The sequence below is a fragment of the Leucopleurus acutus genome (genome assembly GCF_964270905.1).
Source record: "Leucopleurus acutus genome assembly, chromosome: 12".
Lineage (NCBI taxonomy): Eukaryota > Metazoa > Chordata > Mammalia > Artiodactyla > Delphinidae > Leucopleurus > Leucopleurus acutus.
Genome location: NC_139154.1, coordinates 52844663 through 52861853, shown reverse-complemented (window position 1 = coordinate 52861853; position 17191 = coordinate 52844663). Strand labels below are relative to the sequence as shown.

The 17191-nt window shown below is 37.1% G+C and overlaps 1 protein-coding gene across 1 annotated transcript in view; it reads right to left on the bottom strand.

The window, feature by feature from the left end:
- The window catches only part of BIRC6 (baculoviral IAP repeat containing 6), a gene marked incomplete at its 5' end in the record, with an annotated part of 236934 nt that overhangs the window by 187788 nt on the left and 31955 nt on the right, over positions 1–17191 (bottom strand). The window contains 5 exon segments of the mRNA XM_082852055.1: positions 1958–2118; positions 2200–2422; positions 6585–6667; positions 8692–8803; positions 12329–12522. Coding sequence (XP_082708181.1) covers positions 1958–2118; positions 2200–2422; positions 6585–6667; positions 8692–8803; positions 12329–12522 — 773 coding nt within the window.

The window sequence follows — 17191 nt, the reverse complement described above, 5'->3', positions numbered from 1 at the left end:
GCCACAGAGGCAGAGGTAGTCTGGCTCATTATATCTACCACCAATTCGACAGGAATCCTGCTACCTCTGGAGGAAAGGAAGGAGAGAGAAAGGGCTTGAAGCTCCACCTCTTCAGCTTCCTCCTACCACCCTGACACACAGTAATCTTTGTATATGACTCATTTCACACTATCTTGGGAGAAAAGGGTCATTCTACCCTGGAAAGATTTTAAGTCTCTTAAAAAAGCAGGCAGAGCGATTTATATCTCAACCCTAGCACACGAGCTCAGATAATACCTGTCCGCAAGAAATACTGGACAAGTGTTTACCTAAAATGTACATTTTACCAAGGTGTGTATATGTGTGTGATCTTAAAACTACATCTTGACTCAATTTTTAATCCTCAAATTACAAAACTGAGTCAAAAGTTCTAGTTAAAGTCAGTGTTCAGGACACACCAGTTTCATTATCTTCTATGAATAATTTTCCACTAATTTCAAAGTAAATCAAAAGATCACGCATGCTTACTTTTCAGTCTTACTGGCAAATATGGTCAAATTCAAGACAACAATGGGCCAACTGCTTTCCCATCAAGCTCTCAGAGGGACTTAAAATAACTGAGAGCACCATGAAGCTTCAATTCAGTCTGTTCCAGAACTCAGACCACATTCATTTACCTACTAATAATTTCCACATACTAATTAGCAAGAGGGACTAGACAGAGGTAAACTTCCCATTTTATATGTTGTGAATTCCCCATTAATTTAAATAATGAAATCATTTCCATTCGTAAAGTTTTATATTACTTCTTCTTTTTTTTTTTTTTTTGTGGTACACGGGCCTCTCACTGTTGTGGCCTCTCCCGTTGCGGAGCACAGGCTCCAGACGCGCAGGCTCAGCGGCCATGGCTCACAGGTCCAGCCGCTCTGCGGCATCTTCCCGGACCGGGGCACAAACCCGTGTCCCCTGCATTGGCAGGTGGACTGTCAACCACTGTGCCACCAGGGAAGCCCCTATATTACTTCTTAATGAAAGTGCATGCCACCAAATAAGCAGACTGCGAAATAAAAATGATAAATCACTGTGGTGTAACACCAATCACACATCAGTAACACAAGAAGCCCTGCAAGTGAAATGATAGATCTCAGTATACCAGGACACCTGACCAGTTACACAGGCTCCATTTCACATGGCTACCGTCAGAATCTTAAAAAGTGGTAGCTGCTATTGCTGAAAACAAGCTGAGTGGCTTATGGACCCCTTCATTCTGCCTACATTGGGAGTATCGCAAATGTTGCTCTATCTATAATCCTACCCAGTTCAGAGTTACAACTGCAGAGCTTCTTTGGAGACAAGTAGGTAAGATGGGATTTTAATTGACTCTCTTTCCCCCACAGAGGTCAAATACAGCCACAGAAATCATCAATCTCCAGAAAAGCTGAATAGAATAGAATCCAGCACAACAATTCTACCAGAATCTTTCCTTAGCATTAATTATTGTACCTCAACTCACTGTTGACTACTGATACATTTATTGTTTTAAATAATTAGATCACCTTGCCTAGCCATGGGTTATTTCACTATTCATTACCACTTCTATATTTTAGCTGCTAATGAAAAAAGGGGAAATGAACCAAATGATTCAACTGCTCTATGAAAAGATTTAGAAGAAGGCAAAATTACAAATCTAGTCCAAGGATTTCATTTCATTATTTAGACTTTACTTTTCAATGGTGTGATTATTCCCAATTGGCATAGACTGAGATAGAAAATAAAGTATATTTTATAGACTATGTTGTTTGTGAATGACAATTTCTTTCAAGAATCAATTATTTCAGATTTCTAACCAAACACTGAGTCTCTAATCTCTTGAGACTAACAACGTTTTCTGCCTCTTTAATTAGAATTAAGAGAATATACAATTTAGGAAAAGAAAACACTTAACTTCTATAAATATTATCAAAACAAATTTACATACCTATCTCCTTCCAATTTTGGTATATCTGAGCAACTAGACGAGTCTTCCAGCCATGCCAAAGTTGGTCTCCTAGATTCAACTGCTGAGCTTGGTTCTCCTGAGAGAATAAGCTGTTGTACAATTGCTGGATCATATGCATTAATTTCAAATTTTAAGTGCACCTAAACAAATAAATGAAAAGCCTAAATTTACAACGGATTTTTTCTCAATCACTAATATGTTTCTTCAAAATTAAAACATACCTTCATAAGTTTGGAAACATCCCATATACAGATCTTTCCTCGTTTCGTTGCAGCAGCTAAAAAGTGAGGGCAGCTCCCGGACCCAAAGCAAGATATTCTGTCAGTTCCATCCGTGCAAGGGAACTGCGCGGGACTTGTTGCAAGAGTGACTGACAATGGCACATTCTGTGTGTGCTCACCCTTCACAAACGGGCAGTTTGGGGAATGTCTCTCGTGTTCAGACCTTTACACAGATTAAGGAAGGGAAAGTTTACTGAACAACTAAGCCGTTAAGTCTGTACACTAAAAGAGAACTCCACGATATTTTTTCTTTAAAAAAAAACAATTAATTGAACTTAAAGTATTCTTTAATTAAAGACTTAAATAGCAAATTGTTTCATTTTACTGAGATCACTCTAACATGTTAAACTACTCACTTTAACAGCAATTGTTCACTTTAACTGATTACAAACAAAGCCAGTCTCAGATGAAACAGATAAATGATACAGTAAAATTTATATCATATTAATATACTGATAAAACTGTTTAATCTCCTTATATTTCTTCACACTAGTTTCCCACAGCTTTAAATAAATAATTACTTTGTTTCAGTTTGAAATTTTCTATGTATTCTACAGCATGGTGACAAAAGATAACATTACCATATTGTATATTTGAAATTTGTGAAGAGGATGTATCTTGAATTAAACATTCTTAACACACAAACACAAACTGGTAACTATTAGAGGTGATGGATATGTTAATTAACTTGATTATGGTGATCTTTTCACAATATGTATATATACTAAAACACCAGATTGTACACCTTAAATGTATGTAATTTTTACATGTCAAAGTTATCTCAATAAAGTTGTTTTTAAAATAAATAAATAATCCATACGTAGATACAGACCCACCTATCTATATAAGTGGCCACAGCTGTAAAGAGCATACAATAAAACTCTATAAATGCCATTCATACTGCAAAAAGCTTTTTTAGTAAAGACCTGAAGGCAGAAAGATCTCTAGAGTATGGATAAAATAACATATATCAAAAACACAGATATACCCTTCACATTCACTATCAGACTCCATCAGACAAATAACTTTAAAGAAACTTGGATAATGTCTATAGATTGTACATTATTTCCTTCACATAAATACTTACTGAGCAAAATGAAATGGTAAATTAGTTTACTAGAAAACCCTAACATGTGTAATAAGAATAAAATACTAGGACCTCAGATCAAGATTGGTATACTGACTTAAAGAATTTTCTCAAATATTTAAAGCAGGATCAACTTAACACTTAAAAATTATCTGCCCAACTTTGTGACTACTTTATTTCTTTTTGGTTATTCTTTTTTTTTATTTTTTTAAACTTTCACTAGCTGTAATTACAAGGCATTATTTGAAATGTAAGAATGCTGCCATCCAAAAAAAGAGGCTTTTTTTAAAACCCATTTTTATACTTCCATGTCAAAGAAAGGAAAGCTATACTCTATAAAATATTCCATGGGGTATACATATTTCTTTTTACACTGCACCTACAACTTACCTATAACCATATATAAATCCTGGACACTTTACAATACACAAGGTGTCTTACGTTAATGCTTTTACATGGCATCTGCAGGTACATGATATCTGAACTGGATTCCTTCACAGCCAAACCTTAGGGTATTTTTCCTCTTTCCATCTTTCTCTCTTAACCTGAGTTTTAACTTTTTAATTAAAATTTTATTTACACAACATATGACTATCTGAAATACAGCAAAAGACCCACTTCGGTTATAATAGCCAACCCCAGTAATCTCCTATCCCACCTCCAGGTAACCACTATTACGAATTTAATATACTTCTAAAATATTTTTATAAGTTTATACACATACATGTACATTCAGAAAATATGGGTTTTTTCATTTTAAATAAACAATATTATTATATGAATCATTCTACAACAGCTTTTTTTTTTTTGCTCTTTTTATTTATTTATTTATTTATTTATTTAATTTTTGGCTGCATTGGGTTTTTGCTGCTGTGCGTGGGCTTTCTCCAGTTGTGGCGAGCCGGGGCTGCTCTTTGTTAAGGTGCATAGCTTCTCACTGCGGTGGCTTCTCTTGTTGCGGAGCACGGGCTCCAGGTGCGCGGGCTTCAGTAGTTGTGGCACATGGACTCAGTAGTTGTGGTGCCCGGGCTTAGCTGCTCTGCGGCATGTGGGATCTTCCCGGACCAGGGCTCGAACCTGTGTCCCCTGCACTGGCAGGCGGATTCTTAACCACTTCGCCACCAGGGAAGTCCCTACAACAGCTTTCTTGATACAATAACATATCTAAAAGGTACTCGTGATTAATAGAGAGCTAACTGTTCATTCCTTTAACTGTTGGATCATAGTCAATTACATGAATATATTTTACTTAGGTAGTCCCCTCCTGAGAGGCATGTAAGATTTTCCAGTTTTTCACTACCATGACCATTTTGCGCTTCCTTGCATATAAGAGCAATTAATTCTCTAGTGTAAATTAGAAGTGGAACTGCTAGATAATAAGGGGCCCATTTTATTTTATTTTTTTAAAGTTCAATCTCCCTCCAAAGTGGCTCTATCAACTCCCACCATCAAAATATGAGTCCCATCTTCCCCTAAAAATGAAAAATCTTCATTCTATTCCTCCTTTCAGATTCAGAAGGTACACAGGCTCAGCTCCCTAGCCCCCATCAATCCCATTCCCTCTATCCATTTGGAGCACTGGCCCTAGGCCCTCAGAGACTCTACCAACTGCTTAAGAGTTTGAGGAATCCTGAATCCCGGGGCAAAGAAAAGGTAGAACCCTTGATTTCCTGACCATATCAAGAAAAGATGGGTTTTAAACAGCCCAAGTTGGAAATCTGAATCAACTTTCCCACAGAAAAATATTTATGAATAAAGATACATTCTATAATGTTATGGTATAATTTTTCAGGTGTGGGTTAAATAACTTTCTGAGGATCAGCCTAAGAAACTAAAATATACGTGTTAAAATGGTTGCTATATATATAAAGATGGTTTCATGGGGAAAAGACTAAATTCCAAACAGAACCTTAACCTAAATTGGAAATTGCTCATACTCAACTCTCAGTCAGCAGACGCAATTTCAATTTTTCATATTTTCAGTATTTCCCACTGCAACCTGGAATCCACATGCACACTCTAATAGGCTTTAGCAAGTTCACATCAGCTGATTAACATTCAGAGATCTCGAACTAATTATAGTACAAAATAAGTGGTATATCTTAAAACCAAATCCTGGCTCCATGACTTACTAGCCAAATGCTCTTCACCAAATTTTATTTTTTTTATTTTAAAATGGTATAATAATTCTTATCTCATAGAGTGACTATGGATTAAACTGGAGAATATTCTCAATTCCCTCCTATAAAATGGAGATGATAATAATACCTAACTCATAAAGCTAATGTGAGAATTAAATGAGTTAAAAATATATAAAATGTGTAGGATGGTACCTGGTAAACCATATTACATAAATATTTGCTATTATTACCATTTTATTTATTTATTTATTAATTTTGGCTGCGTTGGGTCTTCGTTGCTGCGTGCGGGCTTTCTCTAGTTGCGGCGAGCGGGGGCTACTCTTCATTGCACTGCGCAGGCTTCTCACTGTGGTGGCTTCTCTTGTTGCAGAGCACGGGCTCTAGGCATGGAGGCTTCAGTAGTTGTGGCATGTGGGCTCAGCAGTTGTGGCTCATGGGCTCTAGAGCACAGGCTCAGTAGTTGTGGAGCACGGGCTTCGTTGCTCCACAGCATGTGGGATCTTCCCGGACCAGGACTTGAATCCACGTCCCCTGCACTGGCAGGCAGATTCTTAACCACTGTACCACCAGGGAAGTCCCACTATTTCTACTAATAGGGCCTCTGCATAGTTATTTCTAAAAATGAGGTTCCAATACATGATCTCTATTGTTTAACCAAGTTCTGAACTTTCATGCACTAGAATTCAAAACCACCACAGACTCCCTAGAATTACTTCAAAATTAGAAATGCAAATCATAAAGGCCCTCCTCCGTGGATTCTCTATTGATGACCTGCCCTCAAAAGAACAAGGCTAAACTGCTGAATTTAATCATGCTTTTTAAACTTATTTTATCATAGCCTTCTAGTTTTCAGTCAGAGTCTAGTTCCATTCTTTGGCACTTCTCCCATGTACACATCTTGGAAAGTTACACATTAGAGATCCTGTATGCCAAGTGATATGACAGAGCATAGACAGCATTACCTCATTCTCTTAGGACAGAGGCAAAAATATAGATGACAAAAGCCAAGAATATTAATATACAGATATCAGAAAAATAAAATTTAGAAGCACATTTATAGAACTTAGCCTATTACATTCAGAAATATCAAGACTCACCAAGGTTCATCAGTAGGTTCCCAACAGACGAGACATACACTACAAGTAAAACACATGGCTCTATCATCTCCAGATGAGGCAGGCTGCAAATTTATAAAGAAGACAGAAAAGGTTTATCAATATTAAAATTGCTTAATAAAAACTCTTCTAAATAAGTTCATAATTTTAGGTAAAATTCCATATTGAGGAAAAGAAAATTAGCCTATACTATTAGGCTTCAACAATATACTTTTAATCCCCAAATGTTTATAAATTTGCTGCCTTATTTGAAAAATTATGTTTCATCAGCAAATAACCACTAAATCAAATATGGAGACACACACATCCTCAATCTCTGATCTAGCATCTTCTAATTGTATTACTAAAGTATTTTAAATATCGTTAAGTATATGAAAGGAAATTGTCTAACAGGTTTATTATTAAAAACTGAATTCTATACTACTACATAGGAAAGGGCAAGTAAAAAGGAAAAGCAAACTAGTGAACGTAATTAAGGTAACATTCTTTAAGTAAGACACGTATGACAAAATGACATTTATATATATATAAAATCTAAATCTGAACTGAAATATACCTCTAAAAACTGATATTAATATTTTTGAATACTTACTCTACTTAGCACTTAGTATGTCTACAGGTGTAAATATATTTTTTAGAAGACTGAGAATAATCAGCACCTAATACAGGTAGAAGATTCTAGAAAACCTATGATTTGATCTTTGCAAAAATGGAATACAGGGACTTCCCTGGTGGTCCAGTGGTTAAGACTCCGTGCTTCCAATGCAGGGGGCATGGGTTCAATCCCTGGTAAGGGAACTAAGATCCCACAAGCCGCATGGTGCGGCCAAAAGGAAAAAAAAAAAAAAGGAATACAATGAACAAGAGCTCAACAGAAAAAATATCAAGGTATCACCTAACAGACTGTTTTAGGAAATGACACCAAATAAGAAGAAGATAAATTATTAGGAAAAATAGTCCTCATTCAATCCTTAACTTAGGAAAACATATTCAGTGATTTTAATATTAGCCAGTCCCCAGATAAATCTATCCTTAACTGGAAATTTGACAAACTCTGAATAAAATCTTCAAATATATATGGTTTTCTGATTTAATCCTAGTTTAAGATACTTCAAGAACACTTCAGGATAACAAAGGAATAATCACTCTTAAGATTCTTTATGACAGTAACTTCAATGTATTCAAAGTTTAATTTAGTTCTAAAATTAAATATGCATGTTTTATGTAAATTGACATGTAATTATTAGATTTCTCAGCTTCTTTAGCAATGGCAAAACAGCGGTAGGCCAGTCTACATTATTCAGCTGAAGTTTCCTTTAACTGGTTTATTATTCCTATCTAAACTCATTTTTCTTAACTTCCTCTACTTTAGCTCCACAAAGCTTTCTATAATGTCCCATTCTCATGTCTTTTTGTCACACTCATCCTTACCTGTACACCCTCCTCTTTTCCTACATAAAACCACAACTATTTTCCCTGATTAATTCTTTCTCTTTCTAAATAATTTCTTAATCAATTCTTCAATACATATGTATTCAAGTTACACTGTACTACCCACAATGCTGCTTCCATAGTTATCTAATATATGGGTAAGTTTTACTCCCAATAAAATTAAAATTTCAAGAGTAACTGCAATGTATTGCTGTTATTGCATTACCCTAACATGTACTACTCTGTTATGAATACATAAGTCAAAACTGAAAATAAACACACACCCAGAGAGAACACTTCTCAAGACACAAATCTGGAGAATACTGCCTGCTTGTTGATTAACTGTATACATAAACATATTATATATATCATACTTATATATAATCTGAAAGAAAATAGTTATAAAGCATTCTCAGTTATTGGTTACTTTTTTTTTTTTAATGTTTTCCCCTTTCATACACAGTATGTGACATAGGAAACAGCCAGTCAGTATTAAGATCAAAGGTATAAGAACAAAACTCACATTACATACATACACACAAGCACAGAGCCTGGGTGCATAAAATAGTATAATGACTGAAAAAGTATTAAAATGTTGACAATTTTACTAAAGGCTACAAAGTCATATTGCGAAGAAATTTCTGACAGCCTTATTTACCTGATGATAAAATCCAGCTTGAGCCATGGGATCTGGCTGTGCCCATCTATAGCCTACATGAGGCCATGAGGTAAATGTCTCCCGTCTGTTAGCTTCACTATACATCAATGATCTAAAAGTAAACAAACTTTATGTAACCAAAGTTAGGCATCAAATTACAGTGACACTACTATCTACCACTGAAGAAAAAAGTTTACTGGATTATCAACACAAACTGGGAATGTCTAATTACCAATTCAAATTTGTATTTTAAATTAAAAATGATCAGTTTTAGGAACTTCCCTTGAACAGAGTAGGGAAAAAAGAAACATGATAAGATAGCTACAACTGATAAACAATTCCCAGGGAGATTAAATTAACCAATGTTGCATAATTAGCAATCAGAGAGCAGAAAATCTGAAAATGTAGAGGCAGAGAACCCTACACTTTCATCATGTGACAAGTTTTGCAAAAATGGATAAAACTACAACCAAAGGAATGGTAGTTTTATCTCAACCATATTGAGAAAGTATATTCTAGTTTAATTTCTTTTTTTTTTAAGTAGAAAGCAATTTATATGTTCTTTCTCCAGAGAAATCCTTTTCCAGGAAACTTGTACTCTCCAGGGAATTGTCAAAAAAAAAGAAATCTTCACATATGTTTTCATTAAAATACATTAGCTCACTAAGAGTGAACCTGTAACAATACTAGAGTATCTTTTTAAGGGAGACTACCAAAATTAGAAAAAGTCCAAACAGCTTCAAATAAGAAAGGACTGATAAGCAGAGCTTCCTCTTCCTAACACAGAAGGGCAACTGATTTTTAAAAAGAGAGAGAAAGTGGTAAAGGTCATCACAAAGAGACCAGAAAAATACTTTTCTTTAAATTCTTCCCTTAAATTAGTACATGGTTTCCTATAATATTGCTAGAGAGCTTTAGGTTTAATTCATAGTTGTGTTCTGATTTGAAAAAAAGAAAAACAGGCACTTTGCTTGTGGTGCAGTGGTTAAGAATCTACCTGCCAATGCAGGGGACACAGTTCCAATCCCTGGTCCGGGAAGATCCCACATATCGTGGAGAAACTAAGCCCATGCGCCACAACTATTGGGCCTGCACTCTAGAGCCCACGAGCCACAACTACTGAGCCTGTGCACCCCAACTACTGAAGCCCATGCACCCTAGAGCCCATGCACAGCAACTACTGAGCCCATGCACCGCAACTACTGAAGCCCGCGCACTCTAGGGCCTGTGTGCCACAACTACTGAGCCCGCGTGCTACAACTACTGAAGCCCACACACCTAGAGCCTGTGCACTGCAAAAAGAGAAGCCACCACAATGAGAAGCCCATGCAACGAAGAGTAGTCCCCGCTCACTGCAACTAGAGAAAGCCCTCACGCAGCAACAAAGATCCAACACAGCCAAAAGTAAATAAAATTTAAAAAAAATAAAAATTAAAAAAAAAATTGTTGAGTTAGAAAAGTTTTATCATCTACAGGGTATAGATGTCTTCAAAGATCTGTGTCAGTCTCAAAACAGAAACCTGTCCATTTAGTTATATTACCAAACAAAACAGCAATAGCATCCAGTAGACCCTTACTCAAACCTCCAACAGAGTTCATCAAGGTTTTCATAAGGTTCCTAGATTCATATTTAATGAAATAAACACCACAGGCTATATCAAAATTAATACTTTGAGACATTTTAACACCTCCAGAAACACTGAAAATCCCATCTAATGAATGCATTTTCTAAAATAAACCATTTATGACAGCTTGCACTGAGTTCTTCAGATACTCTCCTACTGATTGCAAAGAAAATAGCTCTGAAATTATAATCTCAAGATAGGCATGGCTCTCAGATAGGAAACATTTATTCTAAATACATACTCTTCCTTTTTCTCCCCCTCTCCGGACATATTCCAAAGAACATTTTAATGATAGCCACAGCACATATCATCTGACAGTTATTAAAAATGAAAGTCTCCACATTTTGCCCAAAAGTTAGAGATAGCAATATTACTACGGAATACAAAAATTCTTCCCAAATATTAACAACCAAGAGAAGTTATTTACACAATAATAAAATCACTTAACAAAAAAAGGGCAATTGATTAAGCAGTTTCAGTTTACAAAAGGATAAACTAATAAATATCGCAAACTAATGTAAGAGCTATACGGGAATTCCCTGGCTGCCCGGTGGTTGAGACTCCATGCTTTTGCTGCTGGAGGCCCGGATTCAATCCCTGGTCAGAGAACTGGGATTCCCACAAGCCGCACAGTGCAGCTGGCGGGAGGGCGGGGGAGGGGGGGAGCAATACTTAAGATAACAGAAGTTAAAGGTTAACTCATTCAGTAATTTTTTTGCTACATCAGCATGTACTCTTTATAAATGTACTTCAGAAAACAGCATAGGCAGTTACAATTCACATTCAATGAAGAAGTGAAAATGTAAAATGCTACATGGAAAGGGAAATGTGAACTTATCAAAACTGCTAAATTTAATATTTCAGTAAAGCATTTCTAAACTTCAGTACTGATAAATTTTATTTCAAAAACAAATCATTTAAGTTTCTCAATGAATGCATTACTGACTTTTTAGTTAGTTTTACACAAAGCAGAACTCCAATAAATCTCTAGTGAAGAAAATAATGATTGAGGTATGGTTTTTTATAATACTGTTCAAATCCAGGGCAGGCAGCATAACAAGCTTAATTCAAAATTGCCCTAGAAAAACAAAAACAGGGCTTCCCTGGTGGCACAGTGGTTGAGAGTCCGCCTGCCGATGCAGGGGACACGGGTTCGTGCCCCTGTCTGGGAAGATCCCACATGCCGCGGAGAGGCTAGGGCCGTGAGCCATGGCCGCTGAGCCTGTGTGTCCGGAGCCTGTGCTCCGCAACGGGAGAGGCCACAACAGTGAGAGGCCCGTGTACGGCAAAAAAAAAGAAAGAAAGAAAGAAAAAAACAAACAAAAAGAAAAAAACCAAAAAATTGCTCTAACTGCTTTTTTTTTTTTTCTTGCGGTACGCGGGCCTCTCACTGTTGGCGCCTCTCCCGTTGCGGAGCACAGGCTCCGGACGCGCAGGCTCAGCGGCCATGGCTCATGGGTCCAGCCACTCAGCGGCATGTGGGATCTTCCCGGACCGGGGCACGAACCCGTGTCCCCTACATCGGCAGGCGGACTCTCAACCACTGCACAACCAGGGAAGCCCATCCCTAACTGCTTTTTTAACTGTTCATTTTTTAAGTAGGAAATAATATATAGCTCTTTTATTCAGATTCTGGCAGAGTCTTTTAACTTACCAAAATTTATGCCAAAGGTCACAAAATTTCATCAAGGCAAAATAATTCATATATATTTAATAATTATAATATTTTTAAGTTGACTCAAATATTTACTAAGCAAGTACAAAGATGGAATTTTAAAAATACAGTTTCATAATCCCTTTAAATACTTTCCAGGCACCAAAAGAAATTGTTTAACAAGTCAAGGAGTAGTTTACTTCACTTCAGTATTTTAAGAGAAATAAAAATCTGAGTGGTTTTCAAAAATATTTTGAAATTTTTTAAATCATCATCAAATTTTACAGTTATTCTTTGTTAATCAAAAAACTTATCAATTCAATCTCACTGTCACATCTTTTTATAAGCAAGGTCATACCTGTCCACAGAACGACCTGGCCCCACCCCAAGTTCTGGACGTGCACTAGGTAAGAGGTAAGACAATCTGTCCATCACTGAGGACGCCACAGGTAAGGCAGCAATATTTTGATTTATTTTCTTAAGTTCATTCACAATGGCACTGGCAATGGACTTCAACACATGATGAGGAAGATGAAATGTAACTGTGGCCCACTGAAAGAAAACAGGAGTGTAAGCAAAGGAAAACATACTCAATAGTTTTCACCAAAACCATGACTTATACATTATAAGATAAAGAACTATTTACAGTCTCAAGTGAGTTTACTCCATTAATTTATCATTTAAAGTAAGAACCTGCAATTACATAAAAAATGAAACTAACCATCCTGAAAAAGAAAGTTTAGAACCAAATGGTAGCACATCTTCTTACATATCTCATCCACAATTAAGGAGAACTAAAATCATCTGTAGTGAGAAGCTGCTGCATAGCACAAGGAGATCAGCTCAATGTTTTCTGATGACCTAGAGGTGTGGGATAGGGAGGGTGGGAGGGAACTCAAGAGGGAGGGGATATGGGGATATGTGTATACATACAGCTGATTCACTTTGTTGTACAGCAGAAACTAACACAACATTGTAAAGCAATTATACTCCAATAAAGATGTAAAAATAAATAAATTAAAATTTTAAATAAATAAAATCATCTGTCATTTTTCACATTCCTCCAGCACATATACAATGTTAAGCATAAACTAGGCACTTAAATATCTCCACTCATAAATATATAGCTGTACAATTCATCGCTACTGGGTTATACGAAGATTTACTTCAGATGTTGTATTTTTTGTTGTCACCATAATTCAGCAAAGTATCTAAAGCATAGACCTTATTGTCACACAGACTTGGATTCTAAGCCCAGCTTCTCCATCAACCATGAGACCCTAGTCAAATTAACTTCAATTTCCTGCTTCTGTGAAATGGGAAAAAACAAATACCTATTCACATAATGTTTTTACAAGAATTCAAGTGAGGATTGGTACAGTGTCTAACAGAGTAAGCCTTCAATAAATGTTAACTACAATTATTTAATATTAAAATAATTACTTAAGAAGTTAGACTGAAAAAAATGCTAAGTATTAATCTCCAAGAGAAATAAGTCTATAAAGTAATTTCATCTTTATATCCTGTTCCTGCTTGCCTATGAATGGTTCCCATTCTGTCTAATACACTCTAGGCAGCCTACTAAATCACTACTTATCTATATTACTGGAAAAACTTGTGGCCAGAAACATGACTTCCATTACCTAAGAAACAGAGAGAGAGAAGCTCTTACTTTGTTTCTAGACCTAACCTGCTCACAGATCCAGAGCCTCTTGGTTGAAAGGGAGGCCAAATCCCCTTGAGAAAGGATCCTACAACAATGCCCCAACTCTACACTGTAAATCATACTCCAAGCCTTCCCCAAAGGCACCTGTGGACATTCACTGTAGTCACCGTGAACTAGGGAATAGAAAATATTTTGATCTTTCAGGCATCACAAGATAGTAACACTGAACTGACCTAAAACATCACTGTGGTCCACTAGTGAAAGTGGGGACATGATGGTGAAGTGACTGATGGAATTTTGGCCCAAAGCTGTCTCAATGAGCTCTGTGGATCCCCAGACCTATCTTGTAGCTATTTCTCTACTTCCCAAATGTACAACTGGAAGAGAAATAGAATAGGCAACTAGAAAAATTCCTACACTGTTTCTCTGATCCTCTTGGAGTACTACTAAAGTAAGAAAGGCCAGGTGGAAGCCCCTAGAACTTTCATTTTTTTCTACAAAGCTACTAAACAAAAGCAATGCCACATCCTAAGGAAATTTCTGAGATTAATGTCACTATACTAGACCTGAAAGATACAGGGGTAATCAAATTATCTCATCTCCATTTAACTAACCTATTTGGCCCATGCAAACGTAAATGGGTCTTGAAGAATGACTGTGGATTGTAAAATCAGGTGATGACTTCAACTGTAGCTACTGTTCCAGATGAGATATTTTTACTGAAGCAAATCAACAAATCCCTTGATATTTTGTAGGCAGCTACAATTCTGTCAAATACTTTTTTGTCTATACTAATTTTTAGGGCCATCCAAAAGTAGACTGCTTCTATCTGGCAGAAACAATAAATCTGCACAGTCTTACCCTAGGACTCATGCTCTTTACCATAATCTAGTCTGTAGACATCCTGATCAGCCTAACATCCTGCAGATCACCACCTTGGTCTACTACATTAGTAACATCACACTAACTGGTCCAGATGAGGGAGAAGTAGCAAGGAACTTAAATGCCTTAGTAAGACACATGCAAGCCACAGAATCAATAATCCCCAGAAAAACTCAGGGTCTTAAAATCTCTTTGAAGTTTCTAAAGGTCCAGTAGTCTGGGCATGTCAGGATATTTCCTCCAAGGTGAAAGATAAGTTACTGTAACTTGTAAAGGCAAACAATGAAAAGAGGCACAATGCTCGGTGGGCCTAAGTGGATTTTGGACCCCTGCATTCAGCATATTTGAGTATGCTGCTCTACCTCAATTATCAAATAATACATAAGGCACAAGAAGCTCTGTAGCATGTCCAGGCTGAATTGCAAGATGCTCTACCACTTGTAACTTGTGAGCATATTCAATGACACTAGAAGTGTCTGCTGCAAGTAAAGATCCTATCAGGAGTCTCTGGGACAATCACGTAGCAGAACGCTAGGGCAAAGCCATGCCCGCTCCTGTAAATAACTCTTCTCCTTTTGAGAAACAGCTCCTGGCTTCTTAGTAGTCCCTGACAGAAATACCTACCCATGAGACAAATGTCTATGCAATCAGAGTTGTTCACCACAAACTAGGTGCTATCTGACACACCAAACCATAATACTGGGTATGAGGGCTAGCCTTCATTAAATGGTTTATAAGAAATCAGTCTTGAGAAATCCAAAAGGCAATTCAATTTTGGACCAGTTGAATAATCGAGTAGCTCACATTTCCACAATATCTACTCTTTATGACTCCTTTCTCATTCCACATTGATGGCTTCAGAGGGAACTCCTTATGATGAGATAATTGAGGAAGAAAACCTTTAGCTGTGACATACAGATGGTTCTGCACATTATGTTGGTACCATCCCTAAGTGGATGGCTGCAGCATCACAGTCCCAATCAGGACAGTGGTGAAGGTGAAATCTTCTCAGTGGTCAGAACTTCAACCAGTTCATTTGGCTGTTCTCTTTGTCTGGACTGAGAGTTGGCCAGAAGTAAAGGTCCTCAATGATTAATGAACAGTAGGTAATGTTTTGGCTAAATGTTCAGGAATTCCGAAGGATCAGGATTGGAAGACTGTTAACAAGGAAGTCAACGGTTAAAGTCTTTGGAAGGACCTCTCAAAATAAACAGAGTGTGAAAATATTTGTGAAATACGTGAATGCTCATCAAAAGGCATCCACTCTAGAGGAAATGGGCAAATCATACACACTATACGAATGTCACTCACCCTCTGGCCATAGCCACTCCAGTGCTTGCTCAATGGACCTGTATGCAAAATGCCATGGCAACAGAGACAGAGGGTATGTACAGACCCAACATTAACTTCCTCTCACCAGGACTGAGCAGGCTAACGGCAGGTTAACCTGCCAATGGCAAATACCAAAGCTGAGGCACCAATAGGACACCATTTTCCAGAAGAAACAGCCAACTATCTGATTGCAGGTTGATTATATTGGATTCCTTCAGTCACAGACTGGGTAGCAATTTGTCTTCACTGTAATAGACACGTATTCTGGATGTGCATTTATATGTTCTGTCCACAAGGCTCTGCCATAATATTATACCACTACTGGGGACTAATAGAATGGCTTATGTACCAACAAAGTATTCCATACAACTTTGCTTTTTGCTTCTGACCAAGAAAGCACTTCAAAGGAAAAAAAAAAGGCAGCAACGGGCTCTTGCCCATGAGATTGACTGGTCTTACCAGGGTATCATACAGAAGGAGCTGACCTGACAGAAAGGTGTGATGCCTTACCAAAGACTCATCTTCAGTACTAACTGAGAGAGACATCTGAAAGTCTGGAGTTCTACCTTACAGGATTATGTGTATGCTTTCAATCGGCAAAAAACACATGACACAGCTTCTCCTAGCAGGGTTGCTATTATACGTAATAATCCATTCACAGACTTTTTTTTTTTAAGCTTTAGGCTCTAGAGGTCTTGTGTCAAGGAAGGAATGTTCCACCAAGGGTACAATGGTTCCATTGAATTAGGTATTGATACTGCTACCCAGCAATTTTGGGTTCCTCTTGTCACTGAATCATCAGGCAAAGAAGGTGGTTATTCTACTGGTTGGTATGATGAAAACTGACAAACACAGGGAAATTGGATTGATGCTAAATAACAGGAGCAAGGAGAACTTAATTACAATCCAAGAGATTCTCTAGGGTGCCTCTAAGCTCTTCCACATCTAATAGCAAAGGACAATTACAACTTAACACAGTACCACAGAAGATTTGGATCCTGCAAGAGTGAAGCCTTGAGTCACCTGACCATGTAAAGACACCTGACCAGTTGAGGTGCTGGCTGAGGACAAAGGGAATACGGAATAGGTAGGAGAAGAAAGAGGCTGTAAATATCAAATATATCCTCTTGATACTACAGACCATTATAGAACTGAGGGATACAGCAACTATATATATTTTCTTCCCTTATACATAAATGATAGATGGATATATATTTAGATAGATACAGACACAGAGAGATACATTATTTTACCTAAGAATTTTTGTTGTAGTTAATTTAGTCTTTAGGTAGCACGGTTCTGTTACCTAAACGCTTGAAACTATAAATTTTAGGAGTAGTT